This window comes from Symphodus melops (genome assembly GCF_947650265.1).
Source record: "Symphodus melops genome assembly, chromosome: 7".
Classification (NCBI taxonomy): domain Eukaryota; kingdom Metazoa; phylum Chordata; class Actinopteri; order Labriformes; family Labridae; genus Symphodus; species Symphodus melops.
This window is the reverse complement of record NC_136697.1, coordinates 26911552-26937801: the sequence shown is the minus strand read 5'-3', so window position 1 is coordinate 26937801 and position 26250 is coordinate 26911552. Positions and strand designations below refer to the sequence as shown.

The following is a 26250-nucleotide window of genomic DNA, read 5'->3' as shown; positions in this document are numbered from 1 at the left end:
AGCGCTATCAAATGGTAAGAAAAACATATAACTGGTGGTGGTGTATTTCATGATGTTTTATAAGGTTAAGTCTAACTTCCTTCTAAATCACGGGCGTCACGTTTACAGTCTTCATTCTTCTCACAGTCATGCTGGCCACGTGTCGGGTCTAACAGACCCAATACACGCCGGGCCAGATGGCTACTATGTCAGACCATTAGAGAGTCATGCCAGGCCACATGTCTGCGGTCCCGAACCCTACATGCAGGTCACATGATTACAGGGCAGATTAGCAGTCATGATGGCCACGTGTCGTTTATGGCTCAGTCAGGAGATTCCTGCAGAGGAGGGCCTGATAGACACGACGATGAAACACGGTGAAAGATTTACTATCATGGCATGAATACAGTGCTGCAGCTTCGCCTTCAACATATAAAGCTGCAAACAGGAACGTCTCTCTCACACCGCTCCTCTTCCTGGAACCAATCAGAGCTTGTTAACCCCTCCCTCTTCTTCCTGCTCTCACACACAGCCAGCTCCACTCTGACGTGTATTTCCTCCTTCTGTCCACATCAGATCTAATGTTTGAGGATGGGTGTAACCAACATGTGCGAGAGCAGACTGTGAACAAACACATGCTGTGTAGATCAGAGGTCAAACCAGTTTGATTTCTCAGGAAGTGAAACTCAGACAGTCGTTGTTACCGAGAGGAGAAATGGCACAGAAAGGAGTTCAGCTAGACCGGGAGGCTTTCTCTTGTTCCATCTGTCTGGATCTACTGAAGGATCCGGTGACTATTCCCTGTGGACACAGCTACTGTATGAAGTGTATTAAAAACCACTGGGATACACAGGATGAGAAGAGAGTCTACAGCTGCCCTCAGTGCAGACAGGACTTCACACCGAGGCCTGTCCTGGTGAAAAACACCATGTTAGCAGTTTTAGTGGAGGAGCTGAAGAAGACTGGACTCCAAGCTGCTCCTGTTGATCTCTGCTATGCTGGACCTGAAGATGTGGCCTGTGATGTCTGCACCGGGAGGAAACTGAAAGCCTGTAAGTCCTGTCTGCAGTGTCTGGCCTCTTACTGTGAGAATCACCTCCAGCCTCATTTTAAAGCACCTTCATTTAAGAAACACAAGCTGGTGGAGCCCTCCAAGAAGCTCCAGGAGAACGTCTGCTCTCGTCATGATGAGGTGATGAAGATGTTCTGTCGCACTGATCAGCAGTCTATCTGTTATCTCTGTTTAATGGACGAACACAAAGGTCACGACACAGTCTCAGCTGCAGCAGAAAGGAGCGAGAAGCAGAGAGAGCTCGAGGTGAGTCGACAAAACATCCAGCAGAGAATCCAGGACGGAGAGAAAGATGTGAAGCTGCTCCAACAGGAGGTGGAGGCTATCAATGGCTCTGCTGATAAAACAGTGGGGAACAGTGAGAAGATGTTCACTGAGCTGATCCGTCTCATGGAGAAAAGACGCTCTGATGTGACGCAGCAGGTCAGATCCCAGCAGCAAACTGAAGTGAGTCGAGTCAGAGAGCGTCAGGAGAAGCTGGAGCAGGAGATCACTGAGCTGAAGAGGAAAGACGCTGAACTGGAGAAGCTCTCACACACACAAGATCACAACCAGTTTCTACAGGACTACCCCTCAGTGTCAGCACTCAGTGAATCTACACACTCATCCAGCATCAAGATCCGTCCTCTGAGGTACTTTGAGGACGTGACAGCAGCTGTGTCAGAAGTCAGAGATAAACTACAGGACGTCCTGACAGACAAATGGACAAACATCTCACAGACACTGACTGAAGTGGATGTTTTACTGTCAGAACCAAGACCAGAACCAGAGCCCAAGACCAGAGCTGAGTTCTTAAGATATTCATGTGACATCACACTGGATCGAAACACAGCAAACACATGGCTGTTATTATCTGATGAGAACAGAAAAGTAACAGTAATGAGAAATCAGTCTTATTCTAGTCACCCAGACAGATTCACTTATTGGCCTCAGGTCCTGAGTAAAGAGAGTCTGACTGGACGTTGTTACTGGGAGGTGGAGAGGAGAGGAACAGGAGTTTGTGTAGCAGTCACATACAAGAATATCAGCAGAGCAGGGAGAGCAGATGAATGTTTGTTTGGAGGTAATGACAAATCTTGGAGGTTATATTGTGACAACAACAGTTCTAACTTTTGTTACAACAATGTCAGGACTCCTGTCTCAGGTCCTCGGTCCTCCAGAGTAGGAGTGTACCTGGATCACACAGCAGGTATTCTGTCCTTCTACAACATCTCTGAAACCATGACTCTCCTCCACAGAGTCCAGACCACATTCACTCAGCCTCTACATGCTGGACTCTGGGTATATTATGATGGAGACTCTGCTGAGTTGTGTAAACTGAAATAGACAGAAGTCATGAAGGACACAGATGTTTAACTTGCTGTGTTTCAAATCTTCAACTTGATTTTTATTCTTGCTCGTTGCTGAGATGTGATGGTCGTCACCTGTCAATCAAACTTTATGGGCGGTACTTTGACCTCTTCTCGTCTGTTCTGTAAATGTTTGAGTGTCTTTAAGTGACGCTCCTTCCTGTGTCTGTTTAGCTGTGGACTCTTTCACTGCTCACCATGACTTTTGTTCACCTGAACTGACATTTCTCTGTGTGAAAACATCAACTTCTCTCTGCTCTCCATGTTTGATTATTTGTATTCATACATTTATATGCTGTTGTTTCTGTTCTGATTCAGAGTCTGAAGAGAGAGAGAGAGAGCAGCAAACTTTTCTTTAATGCTGATTTTCTCTTCTCACCACTTTGAACATTTGTAGAAAATCTATAAAATCCCACTTAAAGAAACGAGTTAGTCAGAATAAATGTTGTTCATATTCAAAGTGATGTAAAAATGTCCTCTGAGGTGTTTTAAAAATGTAATCCTCCTAATTAAATCAATAAGGAGATAAATCCTGGTTTTCTGTGAGCAGAGATTCTGATCAAACAAAGTGATTGTGTGGATGAAGTGAATGTGTTCATGAAATGATTGAAGGAGAGACATTGAACACTCTTTACTGATTTGATGTGTCGGAGCCATAATGTGTGTTTTTACCTCTGTTGATTATTTGTTATATTTTGCTCCTTATATGGGTTTGATATAGTTTCCAGTAATTAGCAGTGGGCGTGGCTTACTTTAATTTTGTGAAGAGTGAAGGAACGTCTCATCTGTCACTCAAACTTCACTTCTGTTTTAAACACGCTGTAGATTCACAGCATGAATAACTTACACTTGGTGCTTCCTGTTTGGGTTTAATGTCGACGGTGTGGATTATGAGGACTCGGTGCTGCATAGGAATGTGCACTGGATGTCTTTGAATGTCAGTCGGTGTGTCTCTAGCGTCGGGCTTTTCTTTTCTTTAGTTAATATTTGGTTCTCAGCTTTGTGCACATATGTGAAGAAACGTGTGGTTAAATTGGCATGTTGTTGTTTAGAACTGTGTTTCTTATTGTGAGGTTACCGACCTGCAAAAACTCAGAGCAAAGAATAATTTATATATCATAAATAAATAAATAATGTTTCTGCTGAAAAGAAGAGAAAACATCTTGAATGCATCCAAAACATTTAATATATCTATAACTTTTAAATCAGGCCTTTTATTAAGATAGAAATAATTCAACATTATTGTCACTGCTTTAGTAGTTTTAAATAACTGAAGTTATCATGGATACATATTTTGGTCATAACTGATAGTGCAGATTATATGAATGAATTTTGCTCCGTCACGTCGAACTTGTAATCTTTCCAGGTTGTCCATTAATTCAGAGATGTGAATTAATGGACGTGTGTTCAACATGTCACCTTTATTTTGAAAAGCTGGGGTAATCAAATGAAATGTAAAGTGCAATGAATGTTCAGTGTATCACATAATAAACACAACTATATCCATGAGTATGATGAGTGGGGGTTTTTGGGGGGATTGGGTACCAACACACCAACACACCTCTGTCTGCTTTGAGGCAGAGCGTCTCTTCGTCCCTCCATGTGCTGCGTGGAACCTCTCGTCATCTGACCGCTCCAGATTCTGCAGAATCTTCTCACTGTTGTCCCGCTTCCTCTTCGCTGTGTGCGAGAAAACTATGTGTGAACTACAGCTGAGCGGGAAGTTATCGTGACAACGACGAGAGCATGTGATTATTGTCACTCTTCTCTCAGGGGGGGAAAAACAGCTTTCTCTCTGTTCAGTGGATAAACATGTAAAACCTGCAGAGCTGAAACTGGAGTCACTTTGAACTCGCCCTGAGACGAGTCTTAAAGAGGACTCGGTCTTCATGCATGAACGTGTCGCCCCTTTGTTTAATGTATATGACAGTTTGCATCCTGTACTGTTCTATTCATGTGCTCAGTCATCTGTCACAAACTAAACTCAGGATATAAAGGCGGTGGTTTGGCATCAGCTGACTTGTTCCCTAAACAAACAGGAAATGAAAACATGCACCACTATCTGTCTCTTCTATTCATCACTCATCGGGTTCATGCATCGTGCAGACTGCTTTGAAAAGCATGGGCGTACTAAAAAAATAAAAAATAAAATCTCTTCAAACTCTCTGTGAGCAGCTTGTTGTTAGACAGGAACAGAACGTTTCAGCTTTCACCCTTCAAACACTCATCAGGTAAAGTAGGATATGATGCGTTTATAACTGCAGGACAGACTCTGTTGGGGACAATATAATAATAACTTTATTTATATAGCACCTTTAAAAACAACTGCTTACATATAAAGATAAATACAAATACATCAACATATAGATACGTGTCAAGTGCGTGTTTAGTTTGTGCAGATTTGTCCCCACTTGATAGGACATCCCCCAACTGAAGCATACAGGACTCCACTCTTTGTGTTTAGCTGCCTTTATTAGGGACCGAAGCACTGACCAGTGCGAAGGACCCTATTGTTTTTCAAATGATTATTTTTGTTTTCTTTTTTCTTCCGCCTCTTTGGAGCCACTTTTGACGGCTTGAACGTGAATGAAAACTCATCAAAATCTCCAACATCATCGGGTCTGGCGAAAAATTTGATATTCTCGTCATTTCGTAAATTTTTTTCGCAAGATGACTCAGTGGCGCCCCCTTCAAATTTTCAAAAGGGCCTCCCCATTGACGTTTTTTCGTCGTACGTGCATGAACATTTTTATACACATTAAGCATGCGAGATCTCACATAAAAGCCTCTTACACCCATAGTCAAAGCCAAACAGGAAGTCCGCCATATTTTTTTTCAATGGCGAAAACTTGCGTTTCACAGGTTAGCTATTTGAACGAACTCCTCCAAAAGTGTTTTTTCGATGGACGCAAATTAAGTATCTGCTTGTTCTTGACATGTTGAAGATCTCTCGTTGTGCTCCGCACGTTATTTCCTCAAAGGGCGTGGTCATACGGACGCGTTGTTCGTCACAAACAGGAAGTAGTTTGTTAGGGGTCTTAATATAGTCATATATTCATCAAACATCACACACATGATCCCAGTGGACAAATGAAACTAGACATGTTGGCACAAAAAGTGGGCGTGGCTAAATGACTCAGTGGCGCCCCCTTGAGATTTTCAAAAAGGCCTCCCCATTGAGGTTTTTTTGTCCTACATACACAATTTTTTTTATGCTCATTGGGCATGTCAGGAGCTACATAAAATCCTCTTACACCCATGGTCATAACCAAACAGGAAGTCCGCCATATTTTTTTGAATGCAATAAAAACTGCTTAAATTCCTCTTTCACAGGTTAGCTATTTGAACGAACTCCTACAACAGCGTTTATCCGATCATCGTAAACTCAGTGTCAGTGTGTTCTAGACATGTTGAAGATCTCTCGTTGTGCTCTGCACGTTATTTTGTTTAAGGGCGTGGCCATGGCGTACCATCAAACATTGATGTCTCGGCGCACCCCTATTTTACCTTTCTGAAAGGCCTCCCCATAGAGGTTTTCTTCTTTTACATGCATGACAATTTTTTGGTACGTTCATAATGTCAGGACCTACAAAAAATCCTCTTACACCCATAGTCAAAACTAAACAGGAAGTCCGCCATATTTTTTTTTAATGGCGAAAATTCGCGTTTCACAGGTTAGCTATTTGAACGAACTCCTCCAAAAGCGTTTATCCGATTGACACAATGAGAATGTCAGTGTGTTCTCGACATGTTGAAGATCTCTCGTTGTGCTCTGCACGTTATTTCCTCAAAGGGCGTGGTCATACGGACGCGTTGTTCGTCACAAACAGGAAGTAGTTTGTTACGGGCCTTAATATAGTCATACATTCATCAAACATCATACACATGATCCCAGTGGAAAAATAAAACTAGACATGTTGGCATAAAAAGTGGGCGTGGCTAATTTACACAGTGGCGCCCCCTTGAAATTTTCAAAAAGGCCTCCCCATTGAGGTTTTTTTGTCCTACATACACAAATTTTTTTATGCTCATTGGGCATGTCAGGAGCTACATAAAATCCTCTTACACCCGTGGTCAAAACCCAACAGGAAGTCCGCCATATTTTTTTTGAATGGCTGAAATTCGCGGTTCACAGGCTAGCTATCTGAAAGAACTCCTCCCAAAGCGTTTATCCGATCATCGTAAACTCAATCTTAGTGTGTTCTAGACAGGTTGAAGATCTCTCGTTGTGCTCTGCACGTTATTTCATCAAAGGGCGTGGCCACGGCGTACCATCAAACTTTGATGTCTCGGCACACCCCATTTTTTTAACCTTCGATGACTGTAAGTCCTGCTGCTTGGCCTCGTGTCGCAGCTGCACTCCCGCGGTTGCACTCTCGCGGTCGCAACACACGCCGACATGCGCGGGGTGCTCCGGTCCCTTCATCACCGCTTGCGGTTTTAATTTCCTTTGCAGTTTCTCTTTGCAGCAGTTTGCAGCAGTTTACAGTAGGTCACAGTAGGTCACAGTAGATCACAGTAGGTGGAAAAACCTCAAAACAAAAAGAGAATGCACATTTTTAGCACTCATATGGTTTTGCCATCACAAAATAAGAACATGAAATCACAAAATAATTTCCACTGGCCTACACAATTTTTAAACTTTTCCTTTTACTAAATTTTAGCAAATCAAAATTTCATCAGTTTTTAAATAATAATTTCATTAATCAAAATGCAGATAAATAGAGTTCCAAGAGTCTCATCTGAAATTCACAATAAACAATCAGTGGTTTTAAACCAAATGAGTCCCATGTCCGTGCCTTTCGAATCCCAGGTCACTTGAACGCACCACCGAGCCGACACTCGCAATGTAAACATTCATTGCTATGCTTACCGGCTGTTCTTCAGGTGTCTTTTGACAGTGTGGAGGACATCGCCTGCTGCACAGTGGACTTTTGGGGAAGTTTGGACAGTTTTGGCTCGCGCTGATCACGTTAATGAGCCTGCCTTATCTCCTTCACCTGGTCCCGCGGGTGCTCTGTTTTTTCTCCTCCGGAGTGCGCACCATAGCCTGATACAAAGGTTCCTGCCGCTGACGCCAAACCTCCGGATGGGAGGAGGGAGTGAGAGGCGAAAGGCAGCTCGATCCCAACAAAACAATAAGTGTTCATGAAGTAGCTACCTTCTCAGACCTGCAACAGTTAAATGGTGCTAAGTTAATCTCATTTATATTCCTGAAAAGCTACCTTTGACTGAGATGGGTTTATTCGTGCAGTATTGAAAAATCATCGTGAGTGAAAAAAAAACACTTTATTCTGCAGTCAATCCAAATATAGAAGAACAGGTACTGCAGTTAGAAACAATACAACTCAAAACAGACAAACTTTTTTTCTGTAGGAATATTTTTACACTCGGATTGAAGAAAGCAGGCAGCTTACATCGGTATGTTTCGGGCTAGTTGAGGCTGTGGATGGTGTGTGTATGTGTTTGTATGTGTGTGTGTGTGTGTGTGTGTATGTATATATATATATGTGTGTGTGTGTGTGTGTGTGTGTGTATGTGTTTGTATGTGTGTGTGTGTGTGTGTGTGTATGTATATATATATATGTGTGTGTGTGTGTGTGTGTGTGTGTGTGTGTGTGTGTATGTATATATATATATGTGTGTGTGTGTGTGTGTGTGTGTGTGTGTGTGTGTCCATCTGGCTCCAGTACAGCAGAGCTGGGAGGTAAACACAGACAGGAGCCGAGCAGAGAGAGACAGAGAAGCAGAGGGAGACCTCTAGTGTTCAACTTGACGACTAGCACCTTTCACCTGAGACACCTGAGACTCATCATCATGCATGGTCACTATCAGGGCAGCCAATAAACATGTACATGACAATGAAAACAAACAGAAAAACTCTTTCAAGGGAGACATGCAATTTACAAAACACAACAACAAAAACATCGGCATCCTATTGAATTTGTTTCCATGTCTTTTTTTTTCATTTTAGATTTAAAAACATCACAGGACAGCTCTTTTAGTTTGACGTCATCCTCCAACAGATTCCAGGCTGAGGCTGCAGACTTTTGAGGTCAGCGGGAAGAGAATAAAATGTGCTTTTCTTCATTGTTAAGATGTTTTTTATACCTGAAAGTCTTTTTCCCGTTCCTGTTGGAGCGTTTGTAACAGAAAGCATAAAAAGGTCCAGAGAACGCAAAGAATACTGTCCAGAAAGAATACTTTAAAAAAAAGAGTAAATGTTATTCTTTAAGCTCTGTGTTGTGTAACTTGTTTCTACGGTACTAGAAGTGTTCTTTATCTCTTTCCCTGCTTGGCTCTTGTGGACACATTTTGATATATATCGTCCTTTTAGCGTAGTGTTTTTCTGTCTATAAATCCGCAGCTTAACAACTTCATGCACAAAGGGACGAGCGGCTGGGCAGCCCTCGTAAACCAAATGTAGATCCTGTAATTACAGATCAGTCATCGTCAGAGATAGCGGGAATCGGGCGTCTTTCTCTTGGAGGACAGCAAGACTAAGAGAGACAAGTACACAGGATATACTCGATCTCTGCTATATGCACTCTAAAAAATGTTCTAATTCAGTCTTTAAACCAGGTAATGGCCAGATATCGTGGTAATTCAAATCAGCACCACAGGTGGCGCTGTTGTGTTAGCCTCCACCAGCCATATAGGATTCTGCTCATGGCTCCCAGCTCTGGCTTCTCCACACATACCAACCAGCAGCTCAATTGACCTGCATCACAATTACAAGCGTTGCAAGTACGAACAGTAGGTGGTCGTCCAGTTAAGGCACACTATTTGGCGCGTGGTCGGAAGCAACTTCCGCAGACCGATGGACTCATGCAAGAATATGTAATCCCCAAGTAAATCAGAGATCACTAACTTACTATTTAAGCAAAAGGTACTTTAGCCCCTTCATACTAGTCATGGTAATTTGACCTCATTCAGCGGGTCGCTTTACAATCGTGTCTCTCTAACATCAATTCCAGCGGGCTGTGTCTACTCATAAAGTCAATGCTAAACCTTCATCTTATTTCAGTGCATCCCTCTAGGTTTTGGGGGGAACTCACTCTGCATCGGCATGGTTGTCTACAGGCCATTTACATTTAGGTTAATAGGAACGCTAATCGGATGACTCGGTGGGTCTGCACATTATGAAAATTCTGTCTCAGTCAAATCTGTCTCGGCTTCAGTATGGACTGCAGATTTGTAAACTGTTATTAATCCAAGTAAACGCTTGTTGATGAACTCGTCTGTTTTGTCATAAATCAGGTTACAACTATTCAGTAGTACACTGCCATCCTAATCGTTCAGTCGCAACAGCAACGAGAACTCAGTCGTCATGGCAGCAGGACGGTCATTCATTGCTATAAGTCATGTCCAATACAATCCTAATCATCCATCATAAAACTGAAATTCCATATCTTGGTCTTCAATTCGTTCAGACCTTCCTGGACCTGCAAACTCCGTCTGCAGTTACATGTGTACCAAGGATGCTAACATGGTTTGCTTTTTGCAGCATCTCAACCTGGTCATCACAGGTTCCTGAGCATCAAGATTCGACTCCTATTTTTATGCATCTTGTATTTCTTTATTCTACATCATTATCGATTACAAATGTTTCATAATCACTTCTTCATGACTTTAACATTCTACGGCTATTACTTCCACGCATGTTGCCATGGTAGCACCTCAAAGAATTTCTGAGTATGCTGCCTCGCTCATGAAGCTCTGGTTAGCTTGCTTGCGCTGGCTGATTGAATCACATTGCACCAAGGTCAACTAAACTTATTTCATACCGGCGACGTGTTACATCAATCACGAGCCATAAATAAGTTAAGTTCATGGCTATTCAGCTAATTCCATTAGAATAGTCGGCTCCACATCAGCCGTCAATCCAGGTGTTCTTTTCTCCACGACAACTCGGATGATGGTCTTCCCCTGACTTCCAGTCCTATATTCGTCCAGATATCTGGTGGTTCGGTAAGCCAAAGATGACTAAAGCGCTATCAAATGGTAAGAAAAACATATAACTGGTGGTGGTGTATTTCATGATGTTCTATAAGGTTAAGTCTAACTTCCTTCTAAATCACGGGCGTCACGTTTACAGTCTTCATTCTTCTCACAGTCATGCTGGCCACGTGTCGGGTCTAACAGACCCAATACACGCCGGGCCAGATGGCTACTATGTCAGACCATTAGAGAGTCATGCCAGGCCACATGTCTGCGGTCCCGACCCCTACATGCAGGTCACATGATTACAGGGCAGATTAGCAGTCATGATGGCCACGTGTCGTTTATGGCTCAGTCAGGAGATTCCTGCAGAGGAGGGCATGATAGACACGACGATGAAACACGGTGAAAGATTTACTATCATGGCATGAATACAGTGCTGCAGCTTCGCCTTCAACATATAAAGCTGCAAACAGGAACGTCTCTCTCACGCCGCTCCTCTTCCTGGAACCAATCAGCGCTTGTTAACCCCTCCCTCTTCTTCCTGCTCTCACACACAGCCAGCTCCACTCTGACGTGTATTTCCTCCTTCTCTCCACATCAGATCTAATGTTTGAGGATGGGTGTAACCAACATGTGCGAGAGCAGACTGTGAACAAACACATGCTGTGTAGATCAGAGGTCAAACCAGTTTGATTTCTCAGGAAGTGAAACTCAGACAGTCGTTGTTACCGAGAGGAGAAATGGCGCAGAAAGGAGTTCAGCTAGACCGGGAGGCTTTCTCTTGTTCCATCTGTCTGGATCTACTGAAGGATCCGGTGACTATTCCCTGTGGACACAGTTACTGTATGAAGTGTATTAAAAACCACTGGGATACACAGAATGAGAAGAGAGTCTACAGCTGCCCTCAGTGCAGACAGGACTTCACACCGAGGCCTGTCCTGGTGAAAAACACCATGTTAGCAGATTTAGTGGAGGAGCTGAAGAAGACTGGACTCCAAGCTGCTCCTGCTGATCTCTGCTATGCTGGACCTGAAGATGTGGCCTGTGATGTCTGCACCGGGAGGAAACTGAAAGCCTGTAAGTCCTGTCTGGTCTGTTTGATCTCATTTTGTGAGAAACATCTTCAGCCTCATTATGAACTACCTGCTTATGCAAAACACAAGCTGGTGGAGCCCTCCAAGAAGCTCCAGGAGAACGTCTGCTCTCGTCATGATGAGGTGATGAAGATGTTCTGTCGCACTGATCAGCAGTCTATCTGTTATCTCTGTTTAATGGACGAACACAAAGGTCACGACACAGTCTCAGCTGCAGCAGAAAGGAGCGAGAAGCAGAGAGAGCTCGAGGTGAGTCGACAAAACATCCAGCAGAGAATCCTGGACGGAGAGAAAGATGTGAAGCTGCTCCATCAGGAGGTGGAGGCTATCAATGGCTCTGCTGATAAAACAGTGAGGAACAGTGAGAAGATGTTCACTGAGCTGATCCGTCTCATGGAGAAAAGACTCTCTGATGTGACGCAGCAGGTCAGATCCCAGCAGCAAACTGAAGTGAGTCGAGTCAGAGAGCGTCAGGAGAAGCTGGAGCAGGAGATCACTGAGCTGAAGAGGAAAGACGCTGAACTGGAGAAGCTCTCACACACACAAGATCACAACCAGTTTCTACAGGACTACCCCTCAGTGTCAGCACTCAGTGAATCTACACACTCATCCAGCATCAAGATCCGTCCTCTGAGGTACTTTGAGGACGTGACAGCAGCTGTGTCAGAAGTCAGAGATAAACTACAGGACGTCCTGACAGACAAATGGACAAACATCTCACAGACACTGACTCAAGTGGATGTTTTACTGTCACAACCAGAACCAGAACCAGAGCCCAAGACCAGAGCTGAGTTCTTAAGATATTCATGTGACATCACACTGGATCCAAACACAGCATACACACATCTGTTATTATCTGATGAGAACAGAAAAGTAGCAGTAATGAGTGAACATCAGTCTTATTCTAGTCACCCAGACAGATTCACTGGTTATTGGTGTCAGGTCCTGAGTAAAGAGAGTCTGACTGGACGTTGTTACTGGGAGGTGAAGAGGAGAGGAAGAGGAGGAGTTGATGTAGCAGTCACATACAAGAATATCAGCAGAGCAGGGAACTCACTTGAATGTGTGTTTGGACGTAATGACAGATCTTGGAGGTTAGTTTGTAACAACAACAGTTATGACTTTTGGTCCAACAATGTCGAGACTCCTGTCTCAGGTCCTCGGTCCTCCAGAGTAGGAGTGTACCTGGATCACAGAGCAGGTATTCTGTCCTTCTACAGCATCTCTGAAACCATGACTCTCCTCCACAGAGTCCAGACCACATTCACTCAGCCTCTACATGCTGGACTCAGGTTTTGTGATGTTGGAGACTCTGCTGAGTTGTGTAAACTGAAGTAGACAGAAGTCATTAAGGAGACAGATGTTTAACTTGCTGTGTTTCAAATCTTCAACTTGATTTTTATTCATGCTCGTTGCTGAGATGTGATGGTCGTCACCTGTCAATCAAACTTTATGGGCGGTACTTTGACCTCTTCTCGTCTGTTCTGTAAATGTTTGAGTGTCTTTAAGTGACGCTCCTTCCTGTGTCTGTTTAGCCGTGGACTCTTTCACTGCTCACCGTGACTTTTGTTCACCTGAACTGACATTTCTCTGTGTGAAAACATCAACTTCTCTCTGCTCTCCATGTTTGATTATTTGTATTCATACATTTATATGCTGTTGTTTCTGTTCTGATTCAGAGTCTGAAGAGAGAGAGAGAGCAGCAAACTTTTCTTTAATGCTGATTTTCTCTTCTCACCACTTTGAACATTTGTAGAAAATCTATAAAATCCCACTTAAAGAAAACGAGTTAGTCAGAATAAATGTTGTTCATATTCAAAGTGATGTAAAAATGTCCTCTGAGGTGTTTTAAAAATGTAATCCTCCTGATTAAATCAATAAGGAGATAAATCCTGGTTTTCTGTGAGCAGAGATTCTGATCAAACAAAGTGATTGTGTGGATGAAGTGAATGTGTTCATGAAATGATTGAAGGAGAGACATTGAACACACTTTACTGATTTGATGTGTCGGAGCCATAATGTGTGTTTTTACCTCTGTTGATTATTTTTTATATTTTGCTCCTTATATGGGTTTGATATAGTTTCCAGTAATTAGCAGTGGGCGTGGCTTACTTTAATTTTACCTGTGTGTTTGGGGTGACGGGAGATCAGTGTGTTGAAAATGATAGAAAAGATGCAATTTGCTGAATTTGTTTTGCAATTTCTGTATTTTGATCATTTAATCCATTAAACCTATTAGATAATCATAACTGCTTTTGTTTGCTCATACGTAATCCCATGTTCTTCTTTCCCTTTTTTTTGTTTTAATTGATGATGTAACCCTGACAATGTTTTGGTAAACCGTATGCAGCGATGAACCACACACACACTTATGATAGCGTGTGGTTTTGAGATGTACCGGTTTGAACTTACGACAGGTGAAGAGGTTCATGAAGGATTCTTGTGGTTCAGGCAGTTGGTTTTAAACTTTTAAAATCTTATTTTTAACTTCTATTTTGTCCTTGTATAATTTCTTACTTTACTGATTTGTATTTTAGTTTTAAAAGACTTTGTCAGATTTTTCACCTTTTTAAAAAAAAAATCAATAAATTTAATAAAATCTTCCAAAATCCTCCTGTTTTGATTGGGTTTCTTCACGGCGCCCCGTGAGCCTCGGAGGTAAGCATTGACCCACCACACTACGGCACACTAACAAGAAACAGATTTTCACACCTCATACCACCGAGCATCGACAGTAGAGGGGCAGCTGTGAAGGGGTTGTAGTGGTACCTAGTTATCCTATGGGACGGATATTAGATAATTTTATAGTGAGCTCTAATCATATAGGAAACAAGTAGACTAGTTAACTACAGCAGGTGACTGTTTCTGTTAGCCTCAATAGGATCGTGCCCCTTTATTTTTATATTTACCCATTATAACAGTACAACAGGTAATTTGCTGAAAGTAGTTGAATGTGAGTAAAATATCTGCATACTTTTTTCCTAGCTGGGACAAACTCAAACTGTCAAAAGATTTAAATTTGATTTGAATTATAAATCAACGCTGTGTTGTTGTGTTTAAACTTCCCTTCATCATATTGAGGGGCCTGAACCAAAATGACAAGTAAATGAAAATGTTTTAGTGTCTCAAGACTAAAGAATAAGAATAATGTTTGAATGTGTGTTGAATTCTCTCAATACATGTTTTTGTCAAGAGGCAAGGGAGGCAACTGTTTGGGGCCCCCAGACCAGTAGGGGGCCCCAGACCAGTAGGGGGCCCCGGTGAGCTAACAAACTTTTAACCAAAGCAGCTGCCCTCCATGTGCAATCTTTGCAGTGACAGCACCTCCCTAATGGGGCCCCATCGCCCCGCTGAACGCTGGTGGGAGGGACCCTAAATTAAACGTTTGCCTCGTGGCCCCGTCAGTCTCTAGAATCACCAGTGTGTGCAGAACACGGGGAGACGAAACAAACAGAGAGAAGGAACGTCTCATCTGTCACTCAAACTTCACTTCTGTTTTAAACACGCTGTAGATTCACAGCATGAATAACTTACACTTGGTGCTTCCTGTTTGGGTTTAATGTCGACGGTGTGGATTATGAGGACTCGGTGCTGCATAGGAATGTGCACTGGATGTCTTTGAATGTCAGTCGGTGTGTCTCTAGCGTCGGGCTTTTCTTTTCTTTAGTTAATATTTGGTTCTCAGCTTTGTGCACATATGTGAAGAAACGTGTGGTTAAATTGGCATGTTGTTGTTTAGAACTGTGTTTCTTATCGTGAGGTTACCGACCTGCAAAAACTCAAGAGCAAAGAATAATTTATATATCATAAATAAATAAATAATGTTTCTGCTGAAAAGAAGAGAAGACATCTTGAATGCATCCAAAACATTTAATATATCTATAACTTTTAAATCAGGCCTTTTATTAAGATAGAAATAATTAAACATTATTGTCACTGCTTTAGTAGTTTTAAATAACTGAAGTTATCATGGATACATATTTTGGTCATAACTGATAGTGCAGATTATATGAATGAATTTTGCTCCGTCACGTCGAACTTGTAATCTTTCCAGGTTGTCCATTAATTCAGAGATGTGAATTAATGGACGTGTGTTCAACATGTCGCCTTTATTTTGAAAAGCTGGGGTAATCAAATCAAATGTAAAGTGCAATGAATGTTCAGTGTATCACATAATAAACACAACTATATCCATGAGTACGATGAGTGGGGGTTTTGGGGGGATTGGGTACCAACACACCAACACACCTCTGTCTGCTTTGAGGCAGAGCGTCTCTTCGTTCCTCCATGTGCTGCGTGGAACCTCTCGTCATCTGACCGCTCCAGATTCTGCAGAATCTTCTCACTGTTGTCACGCTTCCTCTTCGCTGTGTGTTAGAAAACTATGTGTGAACTACAGCTGAGCGGGAAGTTATCGTGACAACGACGAGAGCATGTGATTATTGTCGCTCTTCTCTCAGGGGGGAAAAACAGCTTTCTCTCTGTTCAGTGGATAAACATGTAAAACCTGCAGAGCTGAAACTGGAGTCACTTTGAACTCGCCCTGAGACGAGTCTTAAAGAGGACTCGGTCTTCATGCATGAACGTGTCGCCCCTTTGTTTAATGTATATGACAGTTTGCATCCTGTACTGTTCTATTCATGTGCTCAGTCATCTGTCACAAACTAAACTCAGGATATAAAGGCGGTGGTTTGGCATCAGCTGACTTGTTCCCTAAACAAACAGGAAATGAAAACATGCACCACTATCTGTCTCTTCTATTCATCACTCATCGGGTTCATGCATCGTGCAGACTGCTTTGAAAAGCATGGGCGTACAAAAAAATAAAAAATAAAATCTCTTCAAACTCTCTGTGAGCAGCTTGTTGTTAGACAGGAACAGAACGTTTCAGCTTTCACCCTTCAAACACTCATCAGGTAAAGTAGGATATGATGTGTTTATAACTGCAGGACAGACTCTGTTGGGGACAATATAATAATAACTTTATTTATATAGCACCTTTAAAAACAACTGCTTTCATATAAAGATAAATACAAATACATCAACATATAGATACGTGTCAAGTGCGTGTTTAGTTTGTGCAGATTGTCCCCACTTGATAGGACATCCCCCAACTGAAGCATACAGGACTCCACTCTTTGTGTTTAGCTGCCTTTATTTCCTTTGCAGTTTCTCTTTGCAGCAGTTTGCAGCAGTTTACAGCAGGTCACAGCAGGTCACAGTAGGTGGAAAAACCTCAAAACAAAAAGAGAATGCACATTTTTAGCACTCATATGGTTTTGCCATCACAAAATAAGAACATGAAATCACAAAATAATTTCCACTGGCCTACACAATTTTTAAACTTTTCCTTTTACTAAATTTTAGCAAATCAAAATTTCATTAGTTTTTAAATAATCATTTCATTAATCAAAATGCAGATAAATAGAGTTCCAAGAATCTCATCTGAAATTCACAATAAACAATCAGTGGTTTTAAACCAAATGAGTCCCATGTCCGTGCCTTTCGAATCCCAGGTCACTTGAACGCACCACCGAGCCGACACTCGCAATGTAAACATTCATTGCTATGCTTACCGGCTGTTCTTCAGGTGTCTTTTGACAGTGTGGAGGACATCGCCTGCTGCACAGTGGACTTTTGGGGAAGTTTGGACAGTTTTGGCTCGCGCTGATCACGTTAATGAGCCTGCCTTATCTCCTTCACCTGGTCCCGCGGGTGCTCTGTTTTTTCTCCTCCGGAGTGCGCACCATAGCCTGATACAGAGGTTCCTGCCGCTGACGCCAAATCTCCGGATGGGAGGAGGGAGTGAGAGGCGAAAGGCAGCTCGATCCCAACAAAACAATAAGTGTTCATGAAGTAGTTACCTTCTCAGACCTGCAACAGTTAAATGGTGCTAAGTTAATCTCATTTATATTCCTGAAAAGCTACCTTTGACTGAAATGAGTTTATTCGTGCAGCATTGAAAAATCATCGTGAGGGAAAAAAAAACACTTTATTCTGCAGTCAATCCAAATATAGATAGATAGATAGATAGATAGATAGATAGATAGATAGATACTTTATTGATCCCGAGGGAAATTCAAGGCATCCAGTAGCAGTATACAGACAGGCAGGACACAAGACATTAGTTACAATACACACCCGCTGTCCCCCCTCCCCTCTGTATACAATAATCCCCCAGACAAGATTTAGCAGCCCCTATGTGACTAAGAATAAACATAATTACAAGTTAAGCCTGTGCAGTTAGCATTAGCATTAGACTTAAACTTATATAGCATAATGTACATAACTTGTGAAGGAGAGAAAAACATGTGTTGGTTAAAAGAGACCTGTAAACAGTTAAAGAGCCTTAGAAACAAAGTGCTGACCTTTAGAAACTAGTTACATGTGCATGTACAGAGGTGTTTGAGGTAGTGCCAGAGGTGTGAGTACAGTCGTTAAACAGTCAATGCAGGGATGTAAATTGGCTCACCAACTTAAAGGAGCAGTGATTTGCATTAAGTGTCCAAGACAATAAGGTGAAACCAGGAGTGATTTGGGTGATTATCAATAAGTACCCAACTATTGAGGAGCAGATTAGCATTAAGTGTTGAAGACAATGGAGTGAAACTTGACCTAATTAGGGTGATCATGTCAACCATTACAGATGTTGCTAAACACAACAGTAGGATGAAACCAGACATGATTAGGGTGATTATCTTTAAAGTGTCCAGTGCTCAGTAAGGTGACTATCAATATGCATTAAAGTGTCCAACTGGAGGCTGACTCTGAGGTCAGCAGTGCAGGTGAGGAGTGAGAAAAAAAGTGAAACATGAGTCCAGGGTTCACCGCGTGCTTCTTCCCTGCCGTGACAGTGAAGTGTTGTACAGTCTTATGGCCAGGGGGACAAAAGAGTTCTTGAGTCTGTCCGTGGAGCACGACTGTGACAGCAGTCTGTCACTGAACATGCTCCTCTGCCCGGTGAAGGTGCTGTGCAGAGGGTGGTGTGTGTTGTCCATGATGGAGAGCATTTTGTCCAGAGACCTCTTCTCTACCACTGTCACCAGTGAGTCCAGCTCTGTGCCCACCACAGAGCCGGCCCTCCTCACCAGTCTGTCCAGGCGTGCTGCGTCCCTCTTCTTGCAGCTTCCTCCCCAGCACACCACTGCGTAGAAGAGGACGCTGGACACCACAGACTGGTAGAACATCTGCAGCAGCTTTTTGCAGATGTTGAAGGACCCCAGCCTTCTTAGGAAGTACAGACGACTCTGTCCCTTCCTGCAGGTAGTGTCCATGTTAGGCGACCAGTCCAGCTTGTCATCCAGCTGCAGCCCCAGATACCCGTAGGTCCTGACCACCTCCACGTCGACCCCCCCGATGGAAACAGGTTTTAGATGTGGTTTGTTCCTTCGGAAGTCCACCACCATCTCCTTGGTCTTGGAAGTGTTTAGCTGCAGATGGTTGTCACTGCACCACGTCACAAAGTCCTTGATCAGGCTCCTGTACTCCTCCTCCTGTCCATCCCTGACAAATGGAAGTGTCCTGGCTTTACTAACCTATGATCGGGACTCTTTATTTCGTATCAAAGAGTCATTGGAGGACATGTTTCATACCTGGTGACCGTTACAAACAGGCATTTCTGCCTCCGTTTGAAATCGATCCCGACTCACAGGACTACTTGATGCTGTATCGGGTGCCGGGAAAGACCCGCAGGAGATCCAGGAGATCCAGAAAAAGAGGCTCTCGGTCCGGTATCCAAGTAAAGCGAGGGTGTACTGCGGCTGCCGGGGGCTCCGTCGTCTTCGGCTGCCGGGACCACACTCGGTTCCTGCACCGGATTCCTCTCCTCGATGTGTGCGCCAGCGTGTCCTCGCTGCCACCTGCCCGCGCTTCAACAACTGTCCTGGACCCTTCACAGTGCTGGAGCCATGGTCAGGGGTTTTCATCGCCATCGCCTACTTCCGTGTTTATGCCGGCTTTTCCAGCGTGGACCAGCTGGAGCTCACGTGACCGCTGGATGTGCCTTCGTCCAGTCCCGCTCCGCAACACGGACACTACCTCCGAGACGTCAATCCACGTTGGCCTATTGGATACTCGTTCAATGTGACTCCGACACTTTCAAGAGTCAACTGGGGACGTTTTTATTTGTCCAGGCTTTTGGTTGGTCTCTTTTAGGGCTGCTATGGTCTCTGTACTGTCTGTTTGTTGCTTGTGATGATTTAAACCCTGTTTGTGAAGCACTTTGTGGCCCCTGCCTGTGAAAAGTGCTATATAAATAAATTTTACTTACTTACTTACTTACAAGCAACTATCGCAGTGTCGTCCGAGTATTTCTGCATGTGGCAGAGCTCAGAGTTATACTGGAAGTCAGAGGTGTACAGGGTGAACAGGACGGGGGAGAGCACAGTCCCCTGTGGTGCACCGGTGCTGCTGACCACAGTGTCAGATGTGCAGTCCTTCAGTCTGACGTACTGTGGTCTCTCTTTGAGGTAGTCCGTGATCCACCTCACCAGGTGCGAGTCCACCCTCATCTCGGTCAGCTTGTCTCTCAGTAGGAGGGGATGGATGGTGTCGAAAGCGCTTGAGAAATCAAAGAACATGATTCTCATCACGCTGCTCCCTTTGTCCAGATGAGAGTAAGCCCTGTGTAGAAGATAGAGGATGGCATCGTCCACGCCCACCTTTGCCTGGTATGCAAACTGCAGGGGATCCTGTGCGTGTTGGACCTGGGGTCTGAGGTGTTGGAGCAGCAGCCGTTCGAAGGTGTTCATAACGTGGGATGTCAGAGCGATTAGTCTGAAGTCGCCTGGCTCACTGGGGTTTTTCTTCTTGGGGACCGGGGTGAGGCACGAGGTCTTCCAGAGTACAGGAACCTTCCCAAGCCGCAGGCTCATGTTGAAGATGTGCTGAAGTGGCTCCCCCAGCTCAGCAGAGCAGGCCTTTAGCATCCTGGGACACACCTTGTCCGGGCCTGCTGCCTTCCTGGGACGGAGTCTCTTCAGCTCCTTGCTCCTCTGGTGATGGTGGGGGGGAGGGGGGATGGATTGTCACTGGAGGTTGTATCTGTCCTGGTGGAGGTGTTGGGGGGAGTGAGAGGGGGGGAGGGGGTGTGTAGAGGGGTGCTGGGGGGACAGGCACTGGCTGCAGCGACGGGGCTGTCGAACCTGTTAAAAAACAAGTTGAGCTGGTTTGCTCTCTCAGGGTCCCCGTCTTCTGCGTTATTATTCTTTTTGCAGCCTGTGATGGTTTTCATGCCCTCCCAGACCTCCCTCATGTTGTTCAGCTGCAGCTTCTGTTCTACCTTCCTTCTGTACTCCTCCTTTGCCTCTCGGAGTCTGACCTTGAGTTCCCCCTGCACACGCTTCAGCTCTGTCTGGTCTCCCTCCTTGAATGCCCTTTTCTTCCTGTTAAGGATCTCCTTGACATCGCTGGTGATCCAGGGCTTGTTATTCGGGAAGCAGCGCACAGTTTTAGTGGGAACCACAACGTCCATACAGAAGTTCATGTAGTCAGTTGTGCAGTGTGTGACCCCCTCAATGTCATCACCATGGGTCTCTTGTAGGGCACTCCAGTCAGTGGTCTCAAAACAGTCTCTGAGCGCCTCCTCTGCCTCAGGAGACCACTTTCTGAAGGTGCGGGTAGTTATCGGTTGTCTCTGGATCTTAGTTTTGTACTGTGGCTTGAGTAGGACCAGGTTGTGGTCGGACTTACCCAGAGGTGGTAGGGGGGTGGCAGTGTAGGCGTCCTTCACGTTTGCATACAGGAGGTCTATTGTCCTGTTCTTCCTGGTGGGACAGCTTACAAACTGGTGAAAGTCCGGTAGTGTGGAGTTCAATGTAACATGGTTAAAGTCCCCTGAGATGGCGATGAAAGCTTCCGGGTGCAGCGTTTGTAATCTTGAGGTGGTCGCGTGGATGACGTCACACGCAGTCTCGGCGTGTGCACGCGGAGGGATGTAAACACAAACAACGATCGCGTGGGAGAACTCCCTGGGCATGTAGTAAGGACGGAGACCTACCGCCAGCAGCTCGATGTCTTTGCTGCACGTTGCCTCCTTCACCGTAATATGTCCATGGTGGCACCATCTGTTGTTAATAAACAGCGCGAGTCCTCCTCCTTTCCGTTTGCCGCTGCGTTTCGTGTCTCTGTCCGCTCTTACTGTAGTAAAGCCCGGTAGATCCACATTAGCGTCCGGGGTGTTTTGAGTCAGCCAGGTTTCTGTGAGGCACATTAAACTGCACTCTCTAAATGTCCGGTTGTTCCTCACGAGAGCAGCCAGCTCGTCTGTCTTGTTGGTTAGACAGTTTACGTTACCCATCACTATCACCGGAACCGAGGGCTTGTACCTCCATCGCTTAGCCGCTAGCTTAGCCTTTAGCATAGCCCCGGCTCTACAGCCTCTGTACCGCCGTCTCAGCTCCTCTGGTATCGGGTGAACGATGCCGGCTTGTCCCGCTGACCGGAGCGAGAGCAGCGTTTCCCTTGAATAAGAAAGTTTTTTGCTGCTATTTCCACGAAAACACGAAAAAGTATCCATAGGATGCATAAAGTTATACACTGAAGGTGTACTATAAAAACTATAAAAACTATATAGTATAGTTCTATAAAAACTATAAAAGTAGAAGTTGGCACAGAGCCACAACAAACGAATAACATATCAGACGAGTACGACAGGGACGGAGCTACTGAATGTGCGGCCACTCACGTCGGCGCACAGGTGAGGAGTCCAGAAGTCCTTTAAAAGCTTTTAAAAGGTACTGCAGTTAGAAACAATACAACTCAAACAGACAAACTTTTTTTCTGCAGGAATATTTTTACACTCGGATTGAAGAAAGCAGGCAGCTTACATCGGTATGTTTCGTGCTAGTTGAGGCTGTGGATGGTGTGTGTGTGTGTTTGTATATGTGTGTGTGTGTGTGTGTGTGTGTGTGTATGTGTGTGTGTGTATGTGTTTGTATGTGTGTGTGTGTGTGTGTCCAGCTGGCTCCAGTACAGCAGAGCTGGGAGGTAAACACAGACAGGAGCCGAGCAGAGAGAGACAGAGAAGCAGAGGGAGACCTCTAGTGTTCAACTTGATGACTAGCACCTTTCACCTGAGACACCTGAGACTCATCATCATGCATGGTCACTATCAGGGCAGCCAATAAACATGTACATGACAATGAAAACAACAACAAAAAACTCTTTCAAGGGAGACATGCACGGCCAGGACAGGCAGCAGCAAAAAAAAACAAAACAGAGTGACACAAAGTACAATTTACAAAACACAACATTTTGCATTATAATAGAACCATGTCCAAGCAGTCGAGCTAAAAACATCAGCATCCTATTGAATTTGTTTCCATGTTTTTTTTCATTTTAGATTTAAAAACATCACAGGACAGCTCTTTTAGTTTGACGTCATTCTCCAACAGATTCCAGGCTGAGGCTGCAGAATTTTGAGGGGTGGCAGGATAGCTCAGTCGGGTCGGGTTGGGAACTGGAGGGTCGCTGGTTTCGAGTCCTGGTGGATGGAAATTGACTTCACTTCCTTGGGCACAAGCCGTCACTCTGACGTCTCTCAGTGCATGCCCACAGATCCTGTTGAATATCCACCAGGGTGAAAACACAGTAATTTCATCTCAGGGATCAATAGAGTTAAAAAAATGAAAAATTCCCGTTCCTGTTGGAGCGTTTGTAACAGAAAGCATAAAAAGGTCCAGAGAACGCAAAGAATACTGTCCAGAAAGAATACTTTTAAAAAAGAGTAAATGTTATTCTTTAAGCTCTGTGTTGTGTAACTTGTTTCTACGGTACTAGAAGTGTTCTTTATCTCTTTCCCTGCTTGGCTCTTGTGGACACATTTTGATATATATCGTCCTTTTAAAACTGCAACACACCCACCATTATAATCTGTGTTTCATGTTGGTAAAACTCGACCTTAGCAAAGACAAAGGATCAATATCTTTAACTTGTTTAAATGAAAGCTTTTATGGCTCAGTCAGGAGATTCCTGCTGCAGGAGGGCATGATAGACACGACTATGCATGATCAGAAGCTGGAAACACGGTGAAAGATTTACTATCATGGCATGAATACAGTGCTGCAGCTTCGCCTTCAGCATATAAAGCTGCAAACAGGAACGTCTCTCTCACGCCGCTCCTCTTCCTGGAACCAATCAGAGCTTGTTAACCCCTCCCTCTTCTTCCTGCTCTCACACACAGCCAGCCCCACTCTGACGTGTATTTCCTCCTTCTCTCCACATCAGATCTAATGTTTGAGGATGGGTGTAACCAACATGTGCGAGAGCAGACTGTGAACAAACACATGCTGTGTAGATCAGAGGTCAAACCAGTTTGATTTCTCAGGAAGTGAAACTCAGACAGTCGTTGTTACCGAGAGGAGAAATGGCACAGAAAGGAGTTCAGCTAGACCGGGAGGCTTTCTCTTGTTCCATCTGTCTGGATCTACTGAAGGATCCGGTCGCTCTTCCCTGTGGACACAGTTACTGTATGAAGTGTATTAAAAACCACTGGGATACACAGGATGAGAAGAGAGTCTACAGCTGCCCTCAGTGCAGACAGGACTTCACACCGAGGCCTGTCCTGGTGAAAAACACCATGTTAGCAGTTTTAGTGGAGGAGCTGAAGAAGACTGGACTCCAAGCTGCTCCTGCTGATCTCTGCTATGCTGGACCTGAAGAGGTGGCCTGTGATGTCTGCACCGGGAGGAAACTGAAAGCCTGTAAGTCCTGTCTGCAGTGTCTGGCCTCTTACTGTGAGAAACACCTCCAGCCTCATTTTAAAGTACCTCCATTTAAGAAACACAAGCTGGTGGAGCCCTCCAAGAAGCTCCAGGAGAACGTCTGCTCTCGTCATGATGAGGTGATGAAGATGTTCTGTCGCACTGATCAGCAGTCTATCTGTCTCCTCTGTTTAATGGACGAACACAAAGGTCACGACACAGTCTCAGCTGCAGCAGAAAGGAGCGAGAAGCAGAGAGAGCTCGAGGTGAGTCGACAAAACATCCAGCAGAGAATCCAGGACGGAGAGAAAGATGTGAAGCTGCTCCAACAGGAGGTGGAGGCTATCAATGGCTCTGCTGATAAAACAGTGGGGAACAGTGAGAAGATGTTCACTGAGCTGATCCGTCTCATGGAGAAAAGACGCTCTGATGTGACGCAGCAGGTCAGATCCCAGCAGCAAACTGAAGTGAGTCGAGTCAGAGAGCGTCAGGAGAAGCTGGAGCAGGAGATCACTGAGCTGAAGAGGAAAGACGCTGAACTGGAGAAGCTCTCACACACACAAGATCACAACCAGTTTCTACAGGACTACCCCTCAGTGTCAGCACTCAGTGAATCTACACACTCATCCAGCATCAAGATCCGTCCTCTGAGGTACTTTGAGGACGTGACAGCAGCTGTGTCAGAAGTCAGAGATAAACTACAGGACGTCCTGACAGACAAATGGACAAACGTCTCACAGACACTGACTCAAGTGGATGTTTTACTGCCACAACCAGAACCAGAACCAGAACCAGAGCCCAAGACCAGAGCTGAGTTCTTAAGATATTCATGTGACATCACACTGGATCCAAACACAGCACACACACGTCTGTTATTATCTGATGAGAACAGAAAAGTAACAGTAATGAGTGAAGATCAGTCTTATTCTAGTCACCCAGACAGATTCACTGGTTGTTGGCAGGTCCTGAGTAAAGAGAGTCTGACTGGACGTTGTTACTGGGAGGTGGAGAGGAGAGGAAGAGGAGTTTGTGTAGCAGTCACATACAAGAATATCAGCAGAGCAGGGATCTCAGATGAATGTTTGTTTGGCTGTAATGACAAATCTTGGATGTTAGATTGTGACAACAACAGTTATAACTTTTGTTACAACAAAGTCCAGACTCCTGTCTCAGGTCTTCAGTCCTCCAGAGTAGGAGTGTACCTGGATCACAGAGCAGGTATTCTGTCCTTCTACAGCATCTCTGAAACCATGACTCTCCTCCACAGAGTCCAGACCACATTCACTCAGCCTCTACATGCTGGACTCTGTGTTGGTTATGGGTTTATCTGGTGCCCTGGATCCTCTGCTGAGTTGTGTAAACTGAAATAGACAGAAGTCATGAAGGAGACAGATGTTTAACTTGCTGTGTTTCAAATCTTCAACTTGATTTTTATTCTTGCTCGTTGCCGAGATGTGATGGTCGTCACCTGTCAATCAAACTTTATGGGCGGTACTTTGACCTCTTCTCGTCTGTTCTGTAAATGTTTGAGTGTCTTTAAGTGACGCTCCTTCCTGTGTCTGTTTAGCCGTGGACTCTTTCACTGCTCACCATGACTTTTGTTCACCTGAACTGACATTTCTCTGTGTGAAAACATCAACTTCTCTCTGCTCTCCATGTTTGATTATTTGTATTCATACATTTATATGCTGTTGTTTCTGTTCTGATTCAGAGTCTGAAGAGAGAGAGAGAGAGAGCAGCAAACTTTTCTTTAATGCTGATTTTCTCTTCTCACCACTTTGGACATTTGTAGAAAATCTATAAAATCCCACTTAAAGAAACGAGTTAGTCAGAATAAATGTTGATCATATTCAAAGTGATGTAAAAATGTCCTCTGAGGTGTTTTAAAAATGTAATCCTCCTGATTAAATCAATAAGGAGATAATTCCTGGTTTTCTGTGAGCAGAGATTCTGATCAAACAAAGTGATTGTGTGGATGAAGTGAATGTGTTCATGAAATGACTGAAGGAGAGACATTGAACACACTTTACTGATTTGATGTGTCGGAGCCATAATGTGTGTTTTTACCTCTGTTGATTATTTGTTATATTTTGCTCCTTATATGGGTTTGA

General features: G+C 44.2%; 2 protein-coding genes across 2 annotated transcripts; both read left to right on the top strand.

The window, feature by feature from the left end:
- Positions 1–691: 691 nt before the first annotated feature.
- Positions 692–2377, top strand: LOC306826808 (tripartite motif-containing protein 16-like; the record flags this gene model as incomplete). Its single annotated transcript, XM_079348347.1, has 1 exon — positions 692–2377. The coding sequence occupies exon 1, from the start codon at positions 695–697 to the stop codon at positions 2375–2377; it is 1683 nt and encodes a 560-aa protein (XP_079204473.1). The 5' UTR covers positions 692–694.
- Positions 2378–11084: 8707 nt separating this feature from the next.
- Positions 11085–25509, top strand: LOC306826278 (uncharacterized protein; the record flags this gene model as incomplete). Its single annotated transcript, XM_079347480.1, has 2 exons — positions 11085–12764; positions 23749–25509. 2 exons carry the CDS (start codon positions 11085–11087, stop codon positions 25507–25509), a joined length of 3441 nt encoding a protein of 1146 aa, XP_079203606.1.
- Between the last annotated feature and the right edge of the window lie 741 nt (positions 25510–26250).